Below are 26,355 nucleotides of genomic sequence, written 5' to 3'. Positions count from 1 at the left end.
GGTTTAAAGTTCAAGAATTTTAGATTAGGTTAGCGCTCGGCATAATCCTTAGTTTTACGCAACTCTACAATTAGCAAAAAAGCACATCAGTGTCAAGAAAAGGACTTAGAATGGGAAGAATATGTGGAAGCTGTGATCAAATTCCAGAATCACAGGACGCCAATATAGGGAACATGTTATGTGAGCCTGGGCATTGTGGACATGTGTTTTCTTTGTTCTATATTTTCTTCTTTAACACCATGTTTCCTCCCGGGAATCATGGCTCTTCAAGTCTCAGTTCATGGAGTTCAGGTGGGGCTCCCCCCACCACTAACTCTGTGGTAGGCACATGACTCCGGCCTGGCTAGTGGGAAAACTCTGTCCCTCTAGCCACAGGGACTGGTTTATTGACAGATACATGACCCAACCCAGCCAATGGGAATTAGGCCTTTTGGACTTTTTGTTGGAACTACTGGAAACGAAGCCCTCTCTCAGATCACAGGGGCTAAAGATTATGTAAGCTTGGAGCTGCCAGCGTGTCATCTTGGCTGCTACATGGAGACAGTACCTAAGAATGAAGCCAAGAATAAGCAGAACCAGGAGATTGTGGGAGACACTGAAAGAAGAAAGGAGGCAGAGACAGAAAAATTGAATCCTGATAACATATTGGGCTTAGAACCAAATTTGCCTAAAGGAATCTTCTGGAATTTTCATGTACATCAGTCAATAAGTCCTCTTTTCTCATTAACTAGTGTGACTTGAGTTTCTGTCACTTGAAAGTGAAAGCGTCCTGATGTATACACTGGTAACATTTTCCTCCTCATAATAACTTAACCTTTTTACTAAGAGGTATTTCATTCCAGTTGTGGACATGAGCAAAAGCATAGGGCTGAAAGAAATGTCTTCCATCAAAATCTGTTGCAGAGCAGGACAGGGCAGGACCAAAACCACACTGGTGTACCATTTCTTAATTCCAGTCTTAAAGATACCCAAGAATGGGGTTCTATCACTAAGCTTACCTAAGACGTTTCTCAGTTTTGTTAAGGGAGTTTTTCTTATTTTATGATGATATCAGGCTGGAAAGTATTTTCTTCTGAGTAGCATTCATGATGTTAACCTTCCAAAGATTTGTCAAAAATATCATTTTTGATGTTTTGTTCTTTGTTGAGGTTGTGTTCTACATCATTCCTATACTTTTGGGCCAACTTCAAACTCCAACGAATTATGTCTATCAGGTTTCTCTTTATTCCAACATTTTCTCTTCTTTTTTATTCCCAAGATATATGCATCTGTCTGCAGGGCTTAAGAAAATCTGCTGAAGTGTTGTTCTGTGATGTTTATGGATTAAATACACAACATTTTCCATCTGATGTCTTTACCTATAGGAATGGCTGAAGTGCCGTAAATTTATAGTTTCTAAGTCAAATTACTCACCAGTTGTGTAATTCAGCAAAGGCAGCTTTGATTTTCTTCACTGAACTATCCACTTCCTCCTTGATCATGACGCGATATCTAGTTAGAGACACAGTGCAGCGTTGCAAATCCTTCACCGATTTCTCAATATTTGGGCCTAAAATTAATGTCAAGAGAAAGCATGTTAAAGCGAGCACTTTTTTTTATTTTTGAGCTAAACAACAACAAAAGCAACTAACTCACCCCCTTCCAATAAAAAGAGAGAGATTTGTCTTTTGTTTTTCAATGGAAAAAAATGTTCCTTTACAAGGATGTTTACAACCCAGACTGGGTGGTTGTGTGGCCCCTGGGACAGCTGGGATCTTAACAGTGGGCTCTCTGGATGGGCCATTTGGGGCACATGTGTCTCCTCTGCCCTTTGGAAAGAGGCTCTGATCATTATGTTCTATTGCAAACTGTAGTTTCTTAGAATCTGATACGTCTAAAGACCATTTGTGCTGCTGGCTCTCTCGATAGACACCACTCTGCGTAGTTTAAAGCCAGCAGGGCTTTTGGAAGAGGAAAATGACAGAGAGGTTGGGAGAGGTACAAATGGGCTAGAGAGAGGACAGAGCATCGCTGCCAGGTACCCTGGCTCTGGCCCCATCAGTCCTGAGCCAGGCCTGTAATTATAGCAGCAGCACTTAAAGCAGCTCTGTGGGTGCCAATCTTGCCTGATTTCCTGAAACTGTCACTAGGGTTTACAGACAGTGCAGAGCAAACAGGCAAATTGTACTTATCCCAACAAGGGCATGTTTCTTAGAAGAAAGAAATCTCTCTCAAGAAAAGTGAGAAGGTATAATCAAACGCAAGCCAAGGAAACCAGATGCACCTGAGGCTGAATGAGAAGAGTATTGTTTAATCTTCTGGCAAAATCAGAAAGGAAGTGATTTAGCCCCTTTCGTTTTTAATACCAGTTATGTGTAAAGTATATCAAAGCTCAAAAAGTGATAAAAATATAATGTGTCAAACATAAAACTCTCTTTCAGAGTATATCGTCTGCAAGTCCTAACACAGAACTGAATTTACGTGAGGAAGGTCATATCAGAAGAAGACACAGCAGCCTCTAAACTCATCTTCATTCAGTGCAAGTTCAGCACTTACAAACTCACATATTGGGGAAACATTCAGCCTTCACATTGCTAAAAGAGCTCCTGCATTAACATTTGCTTTATAGGATGTAAGGGGAGAAAGTATTTGTGGTGCAAATTTACCCATGCCTACAAAGAGTAGAACGGCCACAGAGGGGCAGAAAAAGGGGATATAATTCCACTTAAACATTCAAGACCTTTAATTAACAATGAAGGAATCACATCTGGCTTTCAACCTATGTGGCTCACAGAAAGAAATGCAATTTCATGTGTATCTCTCTTCACTAAGCAGCATCTTTTGGAAAGTTCTGTCATTCGGGTACTCCTCTGTGTGTACAAAATGTGTTGAATCATTTGTGCAAAAGAAATCACTTTACCTCTTTTCTTTGCCAACTCATCTGGCTTTAGTTCAAGATGAGCTGCAGGGGCATTGGACTTAACAGGAGAAGTTTTTGCCTTAGGCTTGCTTGGGTTACAAGGCTGCTCAGCTGACCAGTGTAGGCCATCTGACCCCTCTGGTGTTCCATGTATAGGTTTGGGGTTCCCATCTAAGGATACTTTCTGTTGCAGTGGTCTGTTGCCTTCTGTAAGAAAACACCAAATAATGACTGTGAAGTGATAAACTAAAAACACTGATGATAAAGTGATGGGGGATGCCGCGATTTTTGTTTCTGTTTACATGTTGGCAATAGTGCCTTTCACTGCAAACAGTCAAGAAACTGTTTTAATAGATGCCCCAGGAGATGAAAGGATATACTGAAAGAACCTTGTACTTGGAGTTACAAGACCTGGGTGGGTGTTTTGGCTCCAGTAATTACTTGCAGAGTGACCCCAGGCGAGCCACTTATCTCTGAGCCTTAGTTTCCTCACCCATAACCACCCAGGAAGGTCATTAGGAGCCTTACATGAGGTGAACAGTTTGTTTTCCCCCATTCAGTAAAGGCTTAGGCGTCTTTAAGTATGATTTCATACTGAGGCTATAAAAACATAGCCCTCCCACCTCCAAGTGCTACATCAATGTCTTGTGGTATTTTATTCAGAATTAATGAAGGCAGAAGAGTGACTGGAGATAGGGCAAGAATGTAGTGACAACAGGTTCTATGATCATTTCGTCTAATTTATGGAAGGATTAAATCAGGAAACATCATCACAGTAACTCAACTATATTTAAAATCTAGGGAGTCAGATTCTCTCTGGAGCTTTAACAGATGTGGCAATAAATTAAGCAGCGCATTGCTTTCAGCATCTTTTAAAGGTAGGTTCCTATTTAGTTATTGCTGGAGTGAATTAAATAGCACCTTAGTGGCCTGAAAAGGAAATGTATCACCATTAACATCTTACTCACAACCAGAGAGAGCTTTGGGTGTGAGAAAAGGGGAAGCCGGCATGCTTTTGCAGGTCAGGTTCTTAGAGAAAGCTGGGTGTAGTGGAAAGAGCGCAGGTTTGGCACATTCTGATCTTCCCGATGTCTGGATGACCCTGCAGGAATGACTGCACTTCTCTGGCCAACTGCAGCTTATACCCAAACAGAGCACATCATCTCTGTGACACCCAGCCCCCTTTCAGAGAGTCACCCTGCCTCACTTCTCTCTACTCCGTGGTGCCTTGTAAAAACTTAGTGCATTATACTCTAACACGAGGTTTCCATGTCTGTCCCTTCCTTGCAGAGGCTATGACGCACTTGAAGGCAGGTGCTAAAATCATATTCATTTTTGAAGCTCCAGTACTTGTGTCTAGGTCAATAGCTATCTGTAGAATTGTGACTGAATTAAAGTACTCTTAAAATGATTTCATAGGAAAAAAACAAGAAACAAAGAATACCTTTCCTGACACTGTCACAAACATTACAGAGAGTACACTTGGAAAGTACAAAAGAATACGATCTGGTCCTTGTCAATTTGATTTTAGACATTTGCCCATTTATGATGGGTAAATTTGACTTTAGTTGAAACCATCATTTACTACCTATATATGAAAAAGGCACAGCATATGTTTTTATGGGCTGAATACTGAGTGCCCTTTAAAATTTACTTAAAGGGAAATTACAGCATCCAATGAAATGTTCAGCCCAGGTGGTGAACAAAGTAAATAAGTACTGAAAACATCATTTCCTCCAGTAATAAAACAGATTTAAATGGTAGTATACAATTTTATCTTTAGTTATAATAAAGTTTGGAACTTCCCTGCAGAGCAGTAGTTGTCAAACTTTAGTGTGCATGAGTTTTCCCCTAGTACTTACTGCAAATGCATATTCCCCAGCACCACCTCCAGAGATTTCAATTCAGAAGTAGATCCAGGATTCAACTTCCTAGGTATTTCTGTTGGGGTGGAGATGGGTGGTACCTAGGTAGTACCACCCACCAGGAGAAACTCTACTGTGAAAAACTAATTTTTTTGTTGGGGGGGCGGCTGTGCCCCGTGGCATGTGGGATCTTAGTTCCCTGACCAGGGATTGAAGCTGTGCCCCCCTGCAGTGGAAGCGTGCAGTCTTAACCACTGGACCATCAGGGAAGTCTCAAAAAACTAATTTTTGGATGAATCTATAAATGTTTTGTTAAAAGTAATTAAGTATAGGCTGGTTCCACCTCACTCCCTCTCTAAATCATAGCTGAGATTCAGGCTTGATGAAATATTATAAATTGAGAATGTAAAATACAGCTCATTGTACATAGTATAGTAAATTACTGTTATTCTTGAAAATAAGGGGATTTCTATTATAGCCTAGTGGAAATAAAGACCTTAGAACAGAGGAAAATATTATTCTGTTGAATGCAAAAGCATTTTAAATGGAAGACAAGCATGCAAATGAGCTTGGGCTCATTAACCTAGAGCTGGAAATATTTTGTTTGTGTATCAGAGAACTGATATGTGGGCTACTGGTTCATCATTCATCCAAAAACTATTTATTGAGAAATTTGAGTAGTAGTATCTTTTCAGGTCCTGAAAAGCTGTCTCATTAGTGAGGTCATTGAATGCTGGAAAGATCTGAATTCTCAAAGACTACTTGGATATGTTTGCACACTGGCTGTACAGATCTGTCTCCAAATAAGTAAAACTCTAGGACTCTTTCAGATGAAAACTGGTGGAGAGTTATAGAACCATAATAGAAGTAGGTTCAGCTTGACCACAAATCCAGATATTTCTCGCAACAGAATAACTAGAGTTCTTTCCTGGATACAGTGATTTTCCTCTAACATTATGGGCTAGAAGTACCATCAGTTTTCTACCTGTAAACTTCAATAGACTATAGTTGACTTGGAGTTGTTTCATATCACTGTCCATTAAGGTAGCCACTAGCCACATGTGGCTATTGAACACTCGAAATATGGCTTGTCTGAATCAAGTTGGCTGTAAGTGTAAATTACACACTGAAATTTGAAGGCTCAGTACAAAAAAAGAAGAGTTAAAAGTATTCCTTTGGGGCTTCCCTGGTGGTGCAGTGGTTGAGAATCTGCCTGCTGATGCAGGGGACACGGGTTCGAGCCCTGGTCTGGGAGGATCCCACATGCCACAGAGCAACTAGGCCCGTGAGCCACAATTACTGAGCCTGCGCGTCTGGAGCCTGTGCTCCGCAACAAGAGAGGTCGCGATAGTGAGAGGCCCGCGCACCGTAATGAAGAGTGGCCCCTGCTTGCCATAACTAGAGAAAGCCCTTGCACAGAAACGAAAACCCAACACAGCAAAAATAAATTAATTAATTAATAAACTCCTACCCCCAACATCTTCTTTAAAAAAAAAAATTCCTTTGATAATTAAAAAATATTGATCACATGTCAAAATGATTTTGGGTATGTTGTTAGATAAGATATATTACTCAATTTAATTCACCAGCTTCTTTTTACTTTTTTAATGTGTCTACTAGAAAATTTTAAATTATATATATAGCTCACATTACATTTCTATTCAAAAGCACTAATATACACCAAAAGAAGCACGAGATTGTTGGTCTCTCTAGACTGAGAGAGTATTGATTTTAGTGCAAACTTAAAATATCCTCTGCAATTTCTACATGAGGAAAGTGGAGACAGTGATGTATTATTTTGTTCATCATTACATGCTTGGTGCCTTGTGAGTACATGATGAATACTGAATGGATGCATGAATGATTGAATCAGCATTACTTTGGTACTGTGCATGCCTGGGGCCTTTCCAATTATAGGGAGCCTAGTTTGATATGAGTCTCTGGCTGTGTCTTTATCCTATAGTCATCAAATACTTGAACCAAAGTAGCTACATCTTGGAAAGAAAAGTTCTCTCTGGAAACACCCAATCTGCCCAGATTTCAATAAAAATTATATACGTTTTAATTTAATCCTTGTCCATGTATTTAAAAAATTGCTCCTAGCAGCTTATGTGTTTTTGAATCTACTACCTAAGCCTTCCTTTTATTAAAAATATTTATCAAATCCCAATATTTATATAACTTCTTGAGTATGGTTCTGGCTTCTGATTCAGTTTAACTCAACAGACCTGTATGGAGTGCCCACTCACTATGTGCTTTTGCCTTGGCTAATTCACAGGAGTTAAATGGGACATAGTCTCTCTGCCCTTAATAGCTAGTATATAAAATTGAAAAAGTAATATAAGACTCCAGCATGATAAATCTGAGTTGACCTTTCCCCACTGTACTGTCTTGGCACCTTTGTTGAAAATCAATTGACTGTATATATGGTATTCTATTTCTGAACTCCATTCTATTCCACTGATCTGTTTCTCCTCACCCCGATACCACACTACCTTATTTACTAATTACTATATAATGAGTCTTAATATCAGGTAATGAATGTCCTCCAACTTTGCTCTTCTTTTTCAAGACTGTTTCAAGATCTTAGGCCCTTTGCATTTCAATATGTGTATTTCTACGAAAAAAATCTGATGAGATTTTGACTGGTTTGCATTGAATCTATAAATCAATTTAGAGATAACTGGTTTCTTAACAATCTTGCATCTTTTGATCATTGAACATGATATATCTTCCCATTTTTTTAGGTTTTCTTTAATTTGTCTCAGCATTGTTTTATAGTTTTTAGTGTCTTGTGCATCTTTAGTTAAATTTATTCCTAGGTATTTTAGATGACATGCAAAATGTCACTGTATATAATTTTTTAAAATTTCATTTCCCAACTGCTGGTTGCTAGAATGCAGAAATACAAATTAACTTTTTATATATTTGAGCTTGTACCTAAAACACCTTGCTAACTTCCTTATTAGTTTTTTGTTTTGTTTTGTTTTGTAGCTTTCTTAAAATTTTCTACATGGGCAATAATGACATCTGTAAATGAAGTTTTATTTCTTCCTTTCCAATCTTTCCTTGTCTTATTGGACTGGTTAGGAATCCTAGTACAATGTAGAATAATCATCCTTGCATTGTTCTTGATCTTAGGAAAACTACATTCAATATTTTATTATCAAGTATTATATTAGCTGTATAGTATATTTTTCATATGTTTATCAGTAAATTCTCTTATATTCTGGGAGTTTTTATTTTGTCAAGTGATTTGAGATGACCATGCTGTTGTTCTCTTTGATTTTGTTAATGCAGTAAATTACACTGATTGGTTTTTAAATGCTAAATCAATGTTGCATTCCTGGAAAAAAGTACCCTGGTCGTGGTGTATTATCTTGGGTTTAAATATTGCTTACTTCAGTTTGCTAATATTTTGTTGAGGATTTTGCTCTTTTACTCATGAGCAATATGGTTCCTAAATTTTTCTTGTAATGATTTTTGTCAGGTTTTCATAAGGTTATGCTGGCCTCATTAAAAGTGTTGAAAAGTGCTCCCTTCCTTCTATTTCTAAACTATTTCAGAAAATAAAAATATGTTTAAGATTGCTATTATTTCTTTCTAAAATGTTTTTAAGAGTTCACTGGTGAAGCAATCTGGGCCTGGAATTTTAATTACCAATTGCTTTGATAGGTTTCGGGCTATTCAAATTTTCTATTTCTTATGTACATTTTAGTAATTCGTATTTTTTTAAGAAATTTATCCATTTCACTTTTTGGCATAAAGTTGCTTATAATATCCTGTTTGTTGTTAGTCTTTAAATGAACGAGGGGTCAGGGTCAATTTCATTACCGATATTGGTAATTGGGTTATTGTATTTTCATTATGATGTAGTTCAAAATATTTTCTAGTATCTCTTGTGAATTTTTTTCTTTGACCAATGGATTATTTATTTATTTTTATTTATTTATTTTGGCCGCACCATGTAGCTTGCGGGATCTTAGTTCCCTGACCAGGGATTGAACCTGGGCCCTTAGCAATGAAAGCGGGAGTCCTAAGCAATGGACTGCCAGGGAATTCCTGACCAATGAATTATTTAGAAGGCTGATTAACTTCTGAATTTTTGGAAATTTTCTAGATATCTTATTGCTATTAATTGTTAACTTACTTCTATTTTTGGTCAAAGAGCATACTCTAAAGATTTCAAAACTTAAATTTTGTTTTGAAACTTATTGTATGGTCCAGTGATTGGCCTATTTTGGTGAAAATGCCATGTGCTCTTGAAGTTGTTGGGTGTAGTGTACTACAAATGTCAATTAGGTCAAGTTGGTTGATAATATTGTTCAAATCTTTTACACTCTTACTGATTTTTAATATACTTGCTCTATCAGTTGCTAAGAAAATGGTGATAAAACCCATAACTATTGTGGATTTGTCTCTTTCTTTAGTTCTATCAATTGCTGCTTCATGGGTCTGGAAGCTTTGTTGTTAGGTGTATGTCTTCTTAAGGAATTGATCAATTTATTATTATGAAAAGATCCTAATTATCTCTGGTAATATTCCTTGTATTGAAATCTTCTTTGGTGCTAATATAGCCTCACCAACTTTATTATGCTTACCTTTTGGATAGTATATCTTTTCCTTTCTCCTTTAACTTTAGGCCTGTCTCTCTTTCTATGTAAAGTGCATCTCTTGTAATCAGCATATAGTTGGGTCTTGCTATTTTATCCAGGCTGTCAATCTCTGCTTTTTAATTCGAGTTTTTAGTCCATCTCCATTTAATGTAATTTTTGGTATTATTGGGTTATGTTTACCATTTTGAGTTGTGTCTATTCTTTATCTCTTTGATCTTTTTCCTTACTTCTTTTAGGTGAATTTGTTTTCAAGTAATAGTCTTATCTTTTTTTGTGATACCTCTTCATTCTTTGTCTTTAGAGACTGTTCCAAGGATTACAGTATGTATCATTAATTTATTACAGTGTCCTCTGAATCAATATTATACTGTCTCATGTATAATGCAACAACCATACAATAGTATATAATTCCACTTACCCACTCCTGTCAATTGTATATTTATAGTCACATATTTTACCTTTACACTTGTTGTAAACCTCACAATACATTGTTATTGTTTTTGCTTTACACAGTCAATTGTTTTTTTAAAAAAAATAAGAGAAAAAAAACTTTTCTTTTTATCCATATATTTACCATTTTCAGTATTTTTCATTTCTTCCAGCAGATCCAGATTTCAATCTGGTATCATTTACTTTCAGCCCAAAGAATATCTTTCAGCTTGTTTTGTAGTGCAAGTCTGCTGGTGATGAATTCTTTCAGCTTCTGTTTATCTGAAATTATCTTAGCTTTACCGTCCTTTTTGAAGGATATTTTCACTAGATATACAATTCCGTATTGGCAGTTATTCCCATTACATTACAGATTTCATTCTAGAGCTTTCTGGCCCATATTGTTTCCGATGAGAAGTCAACCTTTATTCTTTTTGTTGTTTCCTGTTTGCAATGTGTCTTTTTTTCCCCTGGCTGCTTTTAAGATTTTTGTCTTCACTTTTGACTTTTAGCAGTTTGACTATGATATGCTTTGGTGTGATTTTCTATCATTTACTCTGCTTGGATTTTGCTGAGCTTTTTGGATCTGTGGGTGGTTGTTTTATGCTGATTTTGTAAAAACTGTGGCCATTGTTTCTCCATAAGCACCCTCCCTCCATTCTCTTCTTTTTTTCTTCTGAGATTCCTATTGCATATCTGTGAGACTGCTTGATACTGTCCCTTAAGTCACCGAGGCTCTGCTTTTTTGTTGCTGTTTTGTTTTTTCTTTGAATCTTTTTCTCTGTTCTTCAGTTTGTTTATTTTTGGTTTTAATTAATTAATTAATTAATCTTAGTTCCTCGACCAGGGATCGAACCCATGCCCCATGCAGTGGAAGCGTGGAGTCTTAACCACTGGGCCTCCAAGGAAGTCCCTGTTCTTCAGTTTGGATGATTTCTTCTGACCTGTCTTCAAGTTCACTGATCCTTTAGTCTTTATTGTCCAAACTGCTGCCAAAGGCGTCTGATGACTTTCAAAAAAAATTCAGTTATTGTACTTTTTAGTTCTAGGATTTCCATTTTATTCTTTTTACCTCTCCTAAAATTCTCCTCTCTTCACCTTTTTTTGGTAAAATTTTAAAACATATTTATAATCCTTATCTGCTGATTCCAGCATCTGGGTTGTCTATGGGTCTGCTTCTAATGACTAATCTTTTCCTTCACTATAGGTCACATTTTCTTCTTCCCATGTCTAGTAATTTTTTAAACTGGATACTGAATATTGTGGATGACACATTGAGAAACATTGGATTTTGTTATTTTCCTCTAAAGAGTTTTGTATTTTGTTCTAATAAGTCATTAAAATACCAGCATATCACTCTCTGCTCCCCACAACCCTGCCTTTTGCCTTGAAGGCAAATGTTAGGCATCTTATAAAACGAGCTGGAATGGAAGTAGGTAAGGGGATAGTAGACTGTTCTTTAAAATAACTTTATTTAATTACCCTGTTTTATATTTCTTTTAAGTTTGCCCCCCATCCTATCTGCTGACTCCAAATCCAGAGTTTCCCTATTTTCTGACAGGCAGTCAGCCTCCTCCCTCCCAAAGCTCTCTCCCTCTGAATTCTATGCTGCAGTTTCCCATACTCTGCTTCATCAGTCAATGCTCTTCCACCTACTTTCCTTCCTCTAGAAACTGAGGCCCTCTTTTCCCTTTTCTTCATTATTGTGGATTTCTATATTTAAAAATCCTTTACTATAATTCAGTGGGGTTTATGATGAAGAAGATATAAATTCATGCCTTTCTTTTTCTTAAAAAATTCTTGATATGCTTTGCCAAATTATTTTCCAGTCACTTGGACCCACTGACATTCAGCTGTAATGCATGCAATTGTTCTCACACTTAACTCTTGCCAATACTGAGAACTATCAATTTTCCAGTTACTAAATCTCAGTATCAACTTACATATTGGACTTGTCCTTGACTTGATTTATTTTACAGAGCAAAACATGAACTGTGGTGGTTGTTTTTTGTTAACAGCACCAGAGAAAACAAATCTTCCTTTTGGGAGAAATATGTGAACTTAGATTCAAAGATTTTCATAACATATGTACAGCCATGTATGTGTTCAGATTTGAAAGTTTCTGAAAACTCCTTTTTCTCTTTAGCTTTTACTTTTTAGTGAAAGCCTCGTGTACTTAAAAGTAGACTGAAGGAAGTATATGCAGAATTCAAATCTAAATTTAAAGGATGTCTTAAATACAGAGTAGTTCTAAAACAATTATTTTAACCCATTGAGTTAAGATGATTTCATAGTCTCCTATACAAATGTAATTTCAGTAAATCACATCATTTGATGACAGTTAACTTAGTATTGTAAAGTAGTTCTATCTAGAAAAAACTGATAAACAAAAAATAATTTTGTTGTTATAAAATAATGCCTAAAATTGCTAATATCTGTGTTACTTAAAGCATTACCATTCTCTTAAAAGTATCAATACTTAAGTGAATTCAATAGTGTTTTATAATAACCAATAATAAAGTAATTGGTAGTTCTTTAATCATTGATCTTAGTGTTCTTAAGTACTCACAAAAGAAGAAATGGAAATGGAAATTAAACGTCTTAAAAATGTTCCATCTTTCTACTAATCAGTTTTACAAATAAAAACAATGAGATTAGTGCAATCTTTCTGGACAGCAATATATTAATTAATATATTAAGCACTTAAAAAATATCCATACCCTTTGAGCCCAATAATTCCACTTCTAAGAAAATATGCCAAGGAAATAATCATAATTGTTCATAAAGATTTATATACAAGAAATGTTTGCTACAGCATTGCTTATAATAGCAAACAAACGGAAACAATGCACATGGACAACATTTTGGGAATAATTAAAATAAACATGGCAAATTGCAGCCATTAAGGTCATGTTTTTAAAGAACATACAATGATGAGGTAATGTTTATAATGTCATGTTAAGTAAAAAGCAGAATACAAAAGTTCACCCGCTATATAATATTTGTAAAAACAATCCCTATATATCTGTGCATTTAAAACATTCTGAGATGAAATTTAACAGTGTTTTTTTCTGAGAGGTAGGATATTTTTCCCCTTAAACCTTACTGCATTTTTCATATCTCTCCAATTAATATAAACGCCCTTTAAAACCAGAAATACAAAATCCATAATTATCTTTAAAAAGCAGCACAGCAACTTAAACTTTCGAATTAACCTACACTTATCCACATATTTTATCATTAATAATTCAATACAACCATGAAAAAGGCTTGAGTTCCTATCATGTGCAGTTATTGTTCTAGACGCCAAAAACACAACAGTGGTAAAAGACATTTGTGGTTCCCATCTTTATAGAACTTGCAGTCTCATAGGAAGACACATAAATCAAACCACCACACAAACAAATGTAGAATTATAGCTGTGTTAAGTGTTATGAAAGAAAAGTACACAGTATATGAAATCCTCAATTGGAGTATTTGACTTAGGGATATCAAGAATGAATTCTCCATGGAAGTAACAACTAAGCTCACCTGAAATTACATGAAAAACTAATCAGATGAAGAGAGCAGGCAAGTACATTCCAGGCAGAGACAGTATTTGAGGCAGTTATCAAGTTATTGTCTCTCAACTCCAAATCCACTCTTCTTTGCCCTACTTTGTGATACTGGAGCTGGACCCTGTAAACAATTCTGCTTTGCCAACTGGCAGAATGTTAGCTTTGTCAGTAGAGGGCAACAAAGGGGTCCCACAAGGCGATGAAGACAGAAATACACTTCCCGTCTAGGTTCTGGTTCTTCATTATTATTATTATTCACCACAGGAGCCAGCAGCCATGCAGAGGAGCTCCAGCTGCACTCTCATGCCATGCTCGCTGGCTCCCCAGCCCTGATAGTGGCTTTGAGCAGTTCCAGTCTATCTACACCCTATGGCAATGGTGGGCTGCTTCTGCAGAACGGCTTGGGCCAGGCCCTATGCCAAGATTTCTTGCCACCACGAGGCGGCATGCATGTTCCTCTGGGTAGCCACACACCTTGTTTGATGAGGTCAGTCTCAGTTTTAGACTGGGGGACTCTCCCAGTCCTAGTTCCTTTATTGTCCAGTCTTCCTGGAGATAGCAACTGCTCTCTTGACACGTCTAGACCTCTGAGAGTCCTTACTTACCCCTTTTATTAGTTAGCCACCTCCTACAGTTTTAGTTAGCAGTTCTTCCTATTACATTCCTCCCATCCAAATAACCGGTGTGGCTTCTGTCTCCTGACTTGAACCTGACTGTTATACACAGCCAGTACGTGGGACTAAGAGGACACCAGTACGGCTGAAGCAGAGAACAAGAATGCACATGCTGTGCATTGAGGCTGGAATGGGACACAGGGGCCAGAATATGCTGGGCTTGCAGGCGAGGGTAAGACTTTTGGTCTTTATCTAAAGAGTTCAAATATGTGTTATCTGAAAAGAATACAGGATAGAGAATGATTTAGAGGGGAACAGAGTGAATGCCAGGAGATGAATGAGTGGACACTTAGAGCAGCAGAGGCAAGAAAGGATGGTTTTGATGGGAAGGTAGAGGTAGAGACAGTGAGAAATGGATGGATTCCAGGAATATCTGAAAAGGAGAATCAACAGAACTTGGTGATGAGGAAGATGTCATGACTGATGCCTGGATTTCTGGCTTGCAGAATGGATGGACGGTACACTAAGATCAGGAACAATGAAAGAAAGCTAAGGCTGGGAAGGGAGATCAGGAGTTTGTTATGAGCATGTTGTTAAGGTGCTTTGAAATATCAAAGTGAAAATGTCAAGTAAGAGTCTGAGTTCAGAGAGTGGCCTCGACTAGGATGATGAGTTTGTGAGCCAGTGTACATAATTAAGGCTAGGGTATGGCTGAAATGATCTACAAAAAGAGTATAGCTCTATGTGAGAAAGGATTTGGAACTAACCCAGACTTGATGAGACTCAACAATCAACAGCCAGTAAGAGAAGACTTAGAGGTAAACTTGGTGGGAGCAATTTCCTTGGAGTAATGGGGCTGTAAGCCATAGGAACAGGTTGATAAGTGAGAAAGAGGTAAAGGAATGGAGACCGTGAGTAAAGACAGCTCTTTTAAGATGTTACAGAATAACGGTCCAGTGATGAAGCCCCAAGAAAACTCTTTTCACATTACAATTATTGTACACCTTAATTTGCATTTTTCATCATTCTTCTATCTCTACATGACAGGCTAATTAACAGAAATTCAGAGGAACCAATAACTTTGGAACAGAGACCAAAACAGGTTTATTCAGAAGACATAATGTCAGTCAGTTCTGCCTTTTCATAACTTCTTTATCGAATACAGATAGACTTTATTATTTCATTCACGTTCTATAAGACTTGATCAGCTCAGAGGGCATAAAAGCTTTCTAATTGGAAACCAATCTTTTAGCTTAATTTACATTGTCTTTACAAGGTCTCAAACGTCATTAATACTTTTACAGGTTTATTTACATTAAAAGATAATAGATAACAAAGTCGATGGATTAATAAGCTGTCAATGACACAAGGTAGGCATGTTAACTTGATTTGTTTTGCAGACTTATTTCTCTGAAAAACAGGCTTAATTCTCATAGCATTTTGATAGAAGCATTTAGATCTTTGTTCAAAATTAAGGAAAAAAAAGGGAAGGCCTTTTATTCTTTGCAAGGAGTGCATTCCATTTAATTAAGTCTATTTTTAACTGAAACTGCCGTAAACAAGGTTTGAGTGGGAACAAAGGTATCAGCTATTCAGAGATGAGTAGGTTTGTGGTTTTGCTGTAAGGATGTAGCAAAAGTAGTTTTCAAATGAGAAAGAGAAGGGAGAAGGCTCTGGATTTCACTGTACCCAGGTAACAGAAAAACACCCGAGGGGTTTTAATATCCTGTGTCCTCATGTCGATACATCCTATGTCTGTCTCCATCTCTTTCTGCTTTATCACACACACAGAAAGGAACAGAGGCCTAAGCCATTGAAAACACAATGTAAGGCCACCCCTAATACTACCTGAACAGTTCAGACACAGTGCTGCTGGAAGCAGATGTTGAGAGTGAACAACACACCACTCCAAACAAGAGTTAACACCAAGGATCTGATGCCAAAATAATAGAGGGAGAATAATGCTAAATGTGCTCTAAAATATAACCTTCAAAACGCCTGTTCACATGACAGTACTTAATGTCAGCTATATATACGAATAAAGTACTATATCTTTAATTAAAAACCAATAGTTATAACTCTACAAGGGCTTCACCTAAAATAATCCTTAATTAAAGTTTAAATAAAACGTTGGCTGTTCAGACCAAGATAGCTTGATGTGACAGAATGTGAACAGGGGCATCCTCAGCCTCAATGTCTCAGCATCCATATCTCCTCTTCATTCACTCATGTCACGTATGGCCTTATCTGAAGTTGCTACCCACAATTCCCTTCCTGCCCCAGTCTCTCTCCTACTTGCTGGCTTCACAACATTTACTATAATCTATAATCATTCAGCTGTATTCTGCTTTACTATGCATCTCTCCATGAGGGCAAAAACTTTTTAATTTTGTTTACTTCTTCTAGAAGAATTCCTGGCGCATGTTAGATGCTTAAAACATTTCCTGGATAGATAAAGAAATGATTTGAGGGTTTACTTTGTGCCAGATGCTGTGCTGATCACTTTATGTATCTCATTTACCGCTCACCACAATCTTGTAAAGTAGAATATTTTGCAAGTGAAGATAAAAACACAGAGCAGTTAGCTTGTCCAGGGTCACACACCTAGTAAGTGACAAGGCCAATATTTGAATCCAAACATGTTTAATGCTAAAGCTCTGGTTCTTAGCTATGATATTATGTTGCTTCCATCTGAGAGCTGGCACGGCTGAAATCCTGGAATATACACGTTTGGCTTTTCTATTAAAGTTCTCGGCAAGCTGCTTTCTTCTTGTTGATCTTTTCTAATCCTCTGGTCCAATATAGGGTTTAGAAAAGCAGGGGAAATAATCTTGTAGCTAGGGCCAACAACAGCATTAAACAATCTGCTTGGAAATCCTATAGGGAACCTCACACTATAAAAATATTGTAAAACAGTCTGTTGTTGTTGTTGCTTTTTAATAAGAAGCACAAATGAAGGACAAGCAGCCAACATTCTAAAATAACAGGACCCTTTCTCTCACATTTGGTTCAGTTCACCTAGAGAATGAGAAAGCAGTTCTGTGCCAGAGGCATGCCAAGCACTGCAAGGGTAAAACGATGGAGCTGCTCCTGTCCTCCAATACAGGGCAGACTGCGAAGTCTGGTTTGTGGAGGTCAGTGAACACTGCATGGGGCCTTCTGTTTGAGACAAGTAACAGGTAACAGAAGAGCTGGCTTCCCAGGATGCTTGACAAGATGAGAGGATATAAAGGAAGCCTGCTGGGAAGAGAAGCTGAAGACAAGGAAAGCCCCTCCCCCCCAAGTTTATCTCAATGGAGCCAGTTGGTGGCCCATAATCCTGCTCCTTTCCTATTGGATGGATGAGAATTGTGTCCAGAGGGAGAAAGACAACACAGGAATCTGAATTCCTATTCTGGCCCCTACGGTGATAAGCACCTATACATTTCAGCAATCTGAGCCCTAAGAAAAGTAGTGCAGGAGCAACGTTTAAGATAACTGAACCCTAAGGGTATAATGTGCTTTAGTCATTTAGATGGAGCCTTAGAAATAAAAATGATCCTTGGCATTACATTTGGTAAAACTAAATCTTGATCTACTCCTTGTCTGAGTTTGTACTTGGACGCAGATGATCTTGATTGGATTATGTAAAAGATCTAATTTGAGCTGTTATTAAAAATTCTGAAATACAGAAAAAACTACTCCAAGCCTTAAAAAAGTCATTTTGTACTAAGTTTAAATCAAACTCCCCAACTTCAAAGCTATATGCTGACATGCAGTGTTGTCCCACTCGACAGTACTATATTTACAGCCTGAAATGATGATGCTTTGGGTGGTTATTTTTCATGTGGGAAGTCACACTAACACCCTGGAACCACCTGCATATATCTTAAAGTTAACTTTTCTCCTACCAGAAAATGATCCTTTTAAAACTTTTAAAAAGAGAGATCTTGAATGTCAAGGTGTTATAAAAAGATAAAACATGCATTCCACATGTTCACAGCCTGCTGCCCAGCTGGGCATTCAGAACAGGCTTTCCTGAGGCAGTTTCATTATTGGAAAGCTTGATAAATGCTCCGCCACTAGCAGACTAGAGATTTCTTTTACGCTCATACTTCGAACTCACTCAAGTACAGAATACCATTATCTAGCTTTGTTATGATTACTTTTTCCTAATTTTTCAATTATACATCTTTTAGGAGTAAGGGAGCCTGTGGTTTTAGCAATAACTCTCTAACATGTGCATAAAATTGCATCGATTTGAGTCAGGCTTTTGCTAACCAAAGAGAGTTACCCCGGGGTGTGGGTCTTCTCAGTTTCTCGACCCAAGGGCCTTGGTTTCCTCAGCTATGAAGTGAGTGGAGTAAGGAATCATTCCCATCCTTTTCAGTTCCAAAGGTCTACTCAAAATTGGGTGCAGAATGCCCGAGACCCAACACTCATCTGTGAAATATCTAGCAGAGGTCTCAGGATTTCTGATAGACTGAATAAGCATTTCAGAGTCATTTGACAGTTTTGGCATCAACTTCCCGATGAACCTTCATTATCTTTGGGAAGGAAAACTTAACTAGTTATAAACTCATTTCAAAATTTATGATCACAATAAGTGAGCTGATGATGAATGGTCAACCAGGAGGATTCCCTTCCTTTTGCAAAAACATCTAATAACCTTCCATTATCATCATTTTATTCTTTAACAGAAAAATTTACATGAGTGATAGATTTTTATTATTAATTATTAACAAATAATACTGACATACCTCAATGCCTTCATGCTAAGCTTATAAAACCGAAGGGATATTGGGATGGCTCTTTGTGCAATAAAGTATTCTTCACCAAAAGTTTCATGATAGGGTTCACAAAAGCCCCCTGGTACAGAGAACTCGTCGGACGGGTACTTAACTTTCAAGGTAGCTATCCACCGTGAAGCGAAGCGATTCAATACTGCATTCGTTCTAATGTCATATACTTGATAGAGTTACTGAAATTGCTTTAGGAAGAAGGTATAAATTATAAGTAAATGAACAACTATATGTGCTGCGCTTTTAGTGTATGATTGATATCACAACAGCAACTTGAGTAATTAGCTTTTGAAATAATTAGTGTGAAGGCAAATCACAAGCAAAGTTGGGAATGTGCCACTCGATTATTTAATTTCTTTCTCCTGCCCTGACTATAAATCAAAACATTCTCAAAATTGTAGGCAGAGGAAAAGCTGAATTAAAAGATTACTGGAAAATCCAGATTCTAAATAGAAGTAGGTTATTTTCATTGTTTGTTTTTAAGAAATCCTTGTGTAGTAAGGATTATCTGAATTATAGCACTATTAATAGTGTTGTTAGGTAATGTGTTTATAGAAGAAAATTAGAGCTTTGTGAACAATTAAAAAACTTCCTAGTGTGTCATATGGTGTCGGTTATTTAATGCTTCCTCATGGTATCCCTGATTCAATACTGGTTACTATGTGATTTTCTGTTTGCACTTGTCTTTTCTGCTAGACTAAACCCTTCTCAAGCAGGGCCCCTGTCTTATTCATCCCTGGTTTATCTTAGGAGGCATTTTGAAAAACAGGGCACTTTTAAAATTTATCTAAATGATTGTGTATGGGTGGGTGTTGGGGGCAGGATGCTAAATGACTCACAATCACAGGAATCCCACACAACGAAGAACTGCCCTGTAACCTGAACTTTCTCACACCCTCCTAGACACATGACATGTAAACCCAAGTATTTTTTGTACAGTTTTCCTATGGACTTCCAAGGTTTACTTGGATTTCTAGGGTTCAACTACTGTGGAAATTAAGAGAAAATTGTACTCTTTGGTGTTCAGAACTTTACCAAGAGTTTTTCACCATTTGGAAAATCCCGTGGCCAATCACATGGGCAGTCACATTATTTGAGTTGACAATCAGCACTTGTCAGTCTGTATTTGTAGCAGCTGCATTCACAGTGATCCCATGTCTACATAAAAATATACTTATTCAGTTCCTACTTCACATATCACATATAAATAAACAGTGTTCATGTTATCCAGTTGAGTACTGTCTCCCTTCTTTTAAGTGCAAAGTGATTCATTATAATTGGGTGTGAACATCTGGCCATTTTATTAGGCCTTCTATTTTAGTTGTTCTTGAACTTCTTATGTTTTTATATTATTGACATTTTGTTTCTAGGTAGACTATATTATCTATGAATTTTATTTTAGTATTTGATATAAAAATGGAGCATTGGGTCAGACAGTATTGAAGACCACTGATCTAGTAGATTCCTGTACAGCTGCCTTATTTTGCAGAAAAGAAATGGGACACTAGAGATGAAATGATGCCCCCAAGGTCATACAGTTGATTAAGTAGCCTTTTGTCGAGTAATGAATGTACAGCTATAGCACAAGTAATTAACATTCCAGATTCTAACACCCTGGGATATATATTCTATCACATAATACAAAATACCAGGAGTTAAAATAACTTGGCCTACCCTTTAATAACATTTCCTTTGGTCACCAATTATCCCTCCCTTATCCCAGCAAAAGTGTCTACAAAGAAAATTTCCTTAAACTGGAATTTCCTTTTTCCTGATGATCCCAATACAGACTAGAACTATATTTTTTAGTTAAAAAAACCCTCTGACTTAGTGCAGGGCTAGATTGCACAATTCTTCTTTAGCCTTGTCACCTTCCTCCCCACCTCCACCATCCTGCGAGAAGACTGCTTGAATCTGTGGACACCATAAAAGAACGATCTTTCCCTTCCAACAACATCAACAGTAGCAATGACTGTCCCAGTGGGTCCCTTGGCATCCTTTTCTTCTATGTCTTCCTAAGCAACTTTACTTAAGGATAACTGACCTGTGACCCCAGGAAGTGCCTTTGAAGTTTCCTCGAGTATTGAGATCTTTTTCTCACGGGGGGCAAGGGCTGGTTTTTCACTGGCAGAATCAGTGGATGAGCTGTCCTTCTCACAGCCGTTGACGTGGCCATTTTGTATCTCTGGCGGCGGTGGCTGCACAGGCCCTGCTTCGGGCCTCTCTGCCTTGTCTTTAGCATCTTTGTTGCCTTGATGCTGCTTGGACTTGCTTCTTTTTCTCTTATTGTTCTAGAATGGGAAACAAATGAGAAGCTCACACCCTTGAAATAGAAGGTGAACCCAAGAGACCAAAATAAGATATGTTACCCTTTTTTTGTTTTCTGGCTCTTCTGATAGAATGGGTGAAACGCCTATGTCTTTATTAACCACCCAAGTTAAGGTAAATATCTTCCTTCCTACAATGAGCTGTATAAACTTTTACATCGTAAGCATAGTAAACAAAAAGTTTTCTTTAAAAGGAAAAAAGCAGCAGGAAATGGCTTCAATAGCTGACACATTATTTGAGCACATTGAGTTGCTACATATCTGAATGGCCATACAGTAGAGTCTTGTGATAACTGCCCTGGAAGAACCTGAATTCAGCTATTGTGCTACTGGAGAAGAGGTCTCATTTCTTAAAGAGACGATGGGCGGTGGCGGGGGGCATCAGGGAGGACACTAAGGTTCTGATCCTCTGGGGCGGGGGGAGAGGCAGGGGGAGGCCTGGTACAAAAGAGGCAGGGAAGTCCCTGCCAAAGGAGGAGGTAGAGTCAGATCCCCAAAGTCCAGGGTGGATCTAGGAAAAGGCACCAAGCAACCAGGAGATCCCTGGATTGCTGTCACTATCCGGGAATCATCCCCATGAATACTTAAGCTGGAGTGGACAACTGCTACAAAGGAACGCCAAACCCACGTGAGTCCACCAGGATTCGCATTGTGCACCTGTATCTGGACCTCTCGGCTGCTACCTGAACGGCATTACAAGACTTCAGTTACATTTAGTTCAAAATAATGCAACCCTGCATTCTAGATAATTGAAAACTTTTAGACCTTGGTGCAGTCCTCAGCCAATGAGAACAGACATGGGGCCCATCAGGGCAGACCCTGTCCCGCCTGTTGCATCAGTGTCCCACCAGCTGAACATCAGCCCGGCTTTGTTCTTCAACACCTTTGGAAAAAAAATAAAAAGAAGGGCTTCCCTGGTGGCGCAGTGGTTGAGAGTCCGCCTGCCGAACCCCGGTCCGGGAAGATCCCAAGTGCCGCGGAGCGGCTGGGCCCGTGAGCCGTGGCCGCTGCGCCTGCGCGTCCGGAGCCTGTGCTCCGCAGCGGGCGGGGCCGCAACAGTGAGAGGCCCGCGCACCGCAGAAATAAATAAATAAGTAAATAAAATAAAAAGAAACAGTTTTCTCTTGATTCTCCTCCCCACTCTCCTTTTCCTTTGAAACCACAATCACGCCCCTGAGTAAGGGCTCCTCCAGGGGAGAGAAATGCAATGACTGGGTGAAGGAAGGCCCAGGGGCACTTACTCCCACACAAGCCCTGCGTCTCCTGGGCTGGGGAGACAGTTTTCCCACTGAACCTGTAAGAGGGAGGCTTAGTAATGAGTTGGGTCTGCAGCTGCCGTCTGCTCTGTTTTTCACATCAGAGAAATTTCATACACAAACCACACATCTGAAATTCTTCCAGGTAAGTATAAATACTGCCTTTCAATCACCTGCAAATTGTCTTCATCTCACATAGAAGCCTGGGAAGCTATGATTAAAGATAAGCAGAGATTGTCAAAGACGGTGGCATACAAAGATTAAAAAAATTTTTCATAATTCTTCCTATTCTCCATGAAGCTAGGAGGAGAAAAAGGAGGGACGGATCATTCTAGTAATTTCAGTAATCTCGGGATTTTATGAAAGCAATACTGCTTTCTTGTGTTTATTTAAAACCTGTGCCACAGGCCTGCCATCTTCCCTCAGTGGGAAGGGTATATCCTGGGATTCCCAAAACACAAGGCTTCTCTGGGAATAGTGGGAATGGGTGGGGAAGTTACTTTGAAAGGAGAAGCAGACTTTTTGTGAAAGTCATGAAACAGGTTACGGGCCAAGAACAAGAAGGACGCTGCGGGCTTCCCTGGTGGCGCAGTGGTTGGGAGTCCACCTGCCGATGCAGGGGACACGGGTTCGTGCCCCGGTCCGGGAAGATCCCACACACCGCGGAGCGGCTGGGCCCGTGAGCCATGGCCGCTGAGCCTGCGCGTCCAGAGCCTGTGCTCCGCGGCTGGAGAGGCCACAGCAGTGAGAGGCCCGCGTACCACAAAAAAAAATTTAAAAATAAAAAAAAAAAGAAAGAAGCTGCACCTCACTGGAGCTAGTGAGGGCTCCAGTACTCCACGGTCACTCACAAGACCAGAAAGGCACGTTCTGGAGACAGAGGCCAGTGTGGGCGCTGCATACCGCACATGTGCCCATAAGTCGAGACTGTGTGACTAGACAAGAAAGCAAAATAACTTGAGAGGGGCAGAGTAAAATCTCCCCTCTGTTCTCAAGGAGCAGTCAGTCTGTCAGGGTTCAAAAGAAGCGAAAACAGGTCCCTTACTTACTATGGCTTTAAGGCGCTTTCCTTTTTTCTTCCTTTATTAAAAATCTAGCTTATTAGAACTCAGGAAAAAAGTATCTCGGGGCAGCCTTGGACAGATTCTCTCAGCTGGAAAAACATGTGAAAATATATTTAGGGCTTTTCAAGTATCTTTAAAACACTCCTTAATTTTTTCCTTTGTGCTACAGGATACGTTCAGGCAAGTTAACGTCTAGAATCCTTTGAATTCTCCGGTTGGGCTCGCCTTAATACTTAAAAAGAAAACTCTGGGATTTCTAAAGCACACCTGGTGGTTAAAAACACTTGAACAGAAAACAAGGGCATTAGTAGGGAGGGTGGCCGGTAATTTAAGAGAGTCGTGAATCTGGAAGCTTCCTGGGTGTACATATTAACATATATGAAAGAAGCACAAAATTGGCAGCCTTGTTAAAATGATAACAACCATGAAGATTCTGATGGAAGATGCTACTGATTTACAATCAATATCAATCTTACCTTCTTTTTTCCTGTCATATTCCATTCTTTTAGAACTTGAATTGCACTGCCTAGACAAAGACAAAGAATCTTCAACATGCATTCACATAATAAAGCACCACACAAAATTCATCTCTGTCTTTCCATCTTGGTAGCGATTTTTTTTCCGGCTTTTTCATTTGTTTTGATACATCCTACCTTAATAAAAATGCCAGTTTCATTTTTTATTTCCAGATTTTCATTAAATTCACTGCATGATCTTGGTTTTATCAAAGTATTAAGCCCCACTACATGAAGCTTACTTTGTTTTATCATTATGTTGTCTTAGAGAAAATGAAATATATTGAGAATTTTCTGATAGCTTCATTGCCATAGGCAGAATTAAAATTGTTCTGTTTGATATATGAATCAAAATACCTCTAATCTTCCGGGCTAAACATGAGATTTTGAATATTATTAACCATGTGAATCCTAACTTTTTGTTTGGCTACTCCTGTTCATTTTCTGCCTCTACTCATTATGTTCACAACCTGCAGGGTGATAAGGACAGATGATCTGATGTTAGCTTTGCTCTCATCACTGTGAATAGGGATGGGATGCAGTCTTTGCAAGGTTCCACTTTGAAACAAAAGGAGCTCATCAAATAAGTTGAGTCCTAGGTTCTGTCAATGCCATTCACATGCATACGTGGCATTGCTCAGATGCAGAGGAAAAGCCTAACTTGATTAAATTAGAAAACATTTGAAAAGAAATGCTTAACCACTGGTCAGCTACAATAAGTATCTTCATGTAGTCTTAGTAAGTTCTTCACTCCTTCCAACTGTGCTGGGGGTAATTTCAACAATAAGTTATTGGTAATGAGTAGACCAGTTGTTCTCATTTAAATAGGTGCTTCTAAAAGAGTAGCTCTTACATGTATCCTTTTAACAATTTTAAGCATTCTCATACAGTCTCATTATACTAATAGTTCTCTACAATGAGTGTGTTGGCTAAACGAAGATAAACTTCAGGCCGGTCTTTATAACAAATTTCAAATTAGTAGGGCCCCAATTATTGAGTCTACTGTTACTGTTTGATAAGCAGAAGGCCATAGTATTTGGACTAATGTTCAGAAAGGCTAATTATTCCTATCCATTCACAGTTTCCAATTCAATGCCCCTCTTAGGCCTTTTGCGTTACATGTACTTGAAATAATAAGACTGCACTTAAAAGTAAGCTATAATTCAGTCTTTTTATTAACTGGGCTAGTCTTTTTCTAATTTGCCCAGAGAATTAATGTTTCACAGTATTTTCCTTTTGAAGAACTTTAGGAAGTCACTTTCACTAGGTTACTTCGTAAGTCACACCAGTGGCTAATAATCATTAGGGTAGTTCTTACTTATAGCTCAACTTCAGTTTTCCAGATAAAATTAAATTTTAAAAAATGTTAAACACTGTTCTTTTTTATCAGAGGAAGGAGGTGAGTTGCTTACTGCTTTCAACTGCAATATTCAATTATACCTCTAATTTGCATATTTTGACATAAATTCTATTTGCAATTTGGACAACAAGCTTTTAGAGGGTAATTCTGAAGAAGAAATAACTATGTTTACAGACAATTTTGAAATTGTTGTTATTAAACTTTAATTATACTGAAACTGCTTGGAGTTCTTTAAGCCGCTCAGAAAGAGTGCTGTTAGTGTGCCTCGTAAATGATTCTTAACAATTATTTCTGATTTTCAGTGATTTTTAAACAAGTTTTCTGACTGCTCCCCATCCAAAATGATATGAGGTTTCTCAGCAATCGATGAGTCTTTAAAAATGAGACCTCAATACCGACAAGGTGAAAATGTCAAGAAGGACAAGCATGGTGCTCTATTTAAATATGATCGGATTTGATGACAGTCCATCAGTTACTGAGTATCTGTGCATCTCATCAGGGGTCACTCTGTAATAAAAACTTTCATTATGGAGAATGTCGGGGCCTCCATCCAACTGAGGCTGGGGAGGCATGGGGATAATAACCTTTTTCCTTTCCTAAAGCTTTTTTCCATGTGAGTGATGTTGGCAAGTGAAACCTGAAAAGAGTTCATCTGAGCCAGGATATGCATGTTTCCCCCAATTTTTTCTTGAGATGAATTGCACTAAATGCTGCAAAGGTGGAGTAATAATTACATTCTCTGTATTTGTATCTGGTGAGTAAAGATTCTTGTACACGTAGCAGGAAAAACAGTCAGAAAAGTTATGCACCGTGGGTCTGCTTGCAGGTCTATTTTGAATGATAATCATTTTAAATTCAATTAGGACCCTAAACCCTGACTGCAGATATCAGAATGTGAGTGTGTTGCCTGGTTCCAAGACCTTGCCTGAAATGCAACTGTACTATATGTAGAAACTTAGGAAGATTATTCTACTCCTAGGAAAGTAAGTAAATCAAACTGTCCTTAACAAATAAAGTGTAACTAGGACAAACCCGAGGAATGTGCTGATAGGTCTTCCCTGACCTTTCGGTC

At 38.3% G+C, this 26,355-nt stretch overlaps 1 protein-coding gene across 2 annotated transcripts in view; it reads right to left on the bottom strand.

Annotated features, from left to right (window-relative positions):
- The window catches only part of SPATS2L (spermatogenesis associated serine rich 2 like), a 172,353-nt gene that overhangs the window by 34,076 nt on the left and 111,922 nt on the right, over positions 1-26,355 (bottom strand). The window contains exons 5-8 of one of the 2 annotated variants that reach the window (XM_007469198.1): positions 23,885-23,934; positions 20,806-21,052; positions 2,900-3,106; positions 1,414-1,549 (exon numbers count right to left, since the gene is read on the bottom strand). In XM_007469198.1, the coding sequence (XP_007469260.1) occupies positions 1,414-1,549; positions 2,900-3,106; positions 20,806-21,052; positions 23,885-23,934 (640 nt within the window). The remainder of the gene's footprint in view (positions 1-1,413; positions 1,550-2,899; positions 3,107-20,805; positions 21,053-23,884; positions 23,935-26,355) is intronic. The other variant, XM_007469199.1, reaches the window with a different exon arrangement.

This window comes from Lipotes vexillifer, unplaced genomic scaffold (assembly GCF_000442215.2).
Source record: "Lipotes vexillifer unplaced genomic scaffold, Lipotes_vexillifer_v1.1 scaffold648, whole genome shotgun sequence".
Lineage (NCBI taxonomy): Eukaryota > Metazoa > Chordata > Mammalia > Artiodactyla > Lipotidae > Lipotes > Lipotes vexillifer.
Note: the sequence above shows the minus strand (reverse complement) of the source record. Positions and strands in the feature narration are given on the sequence as shown.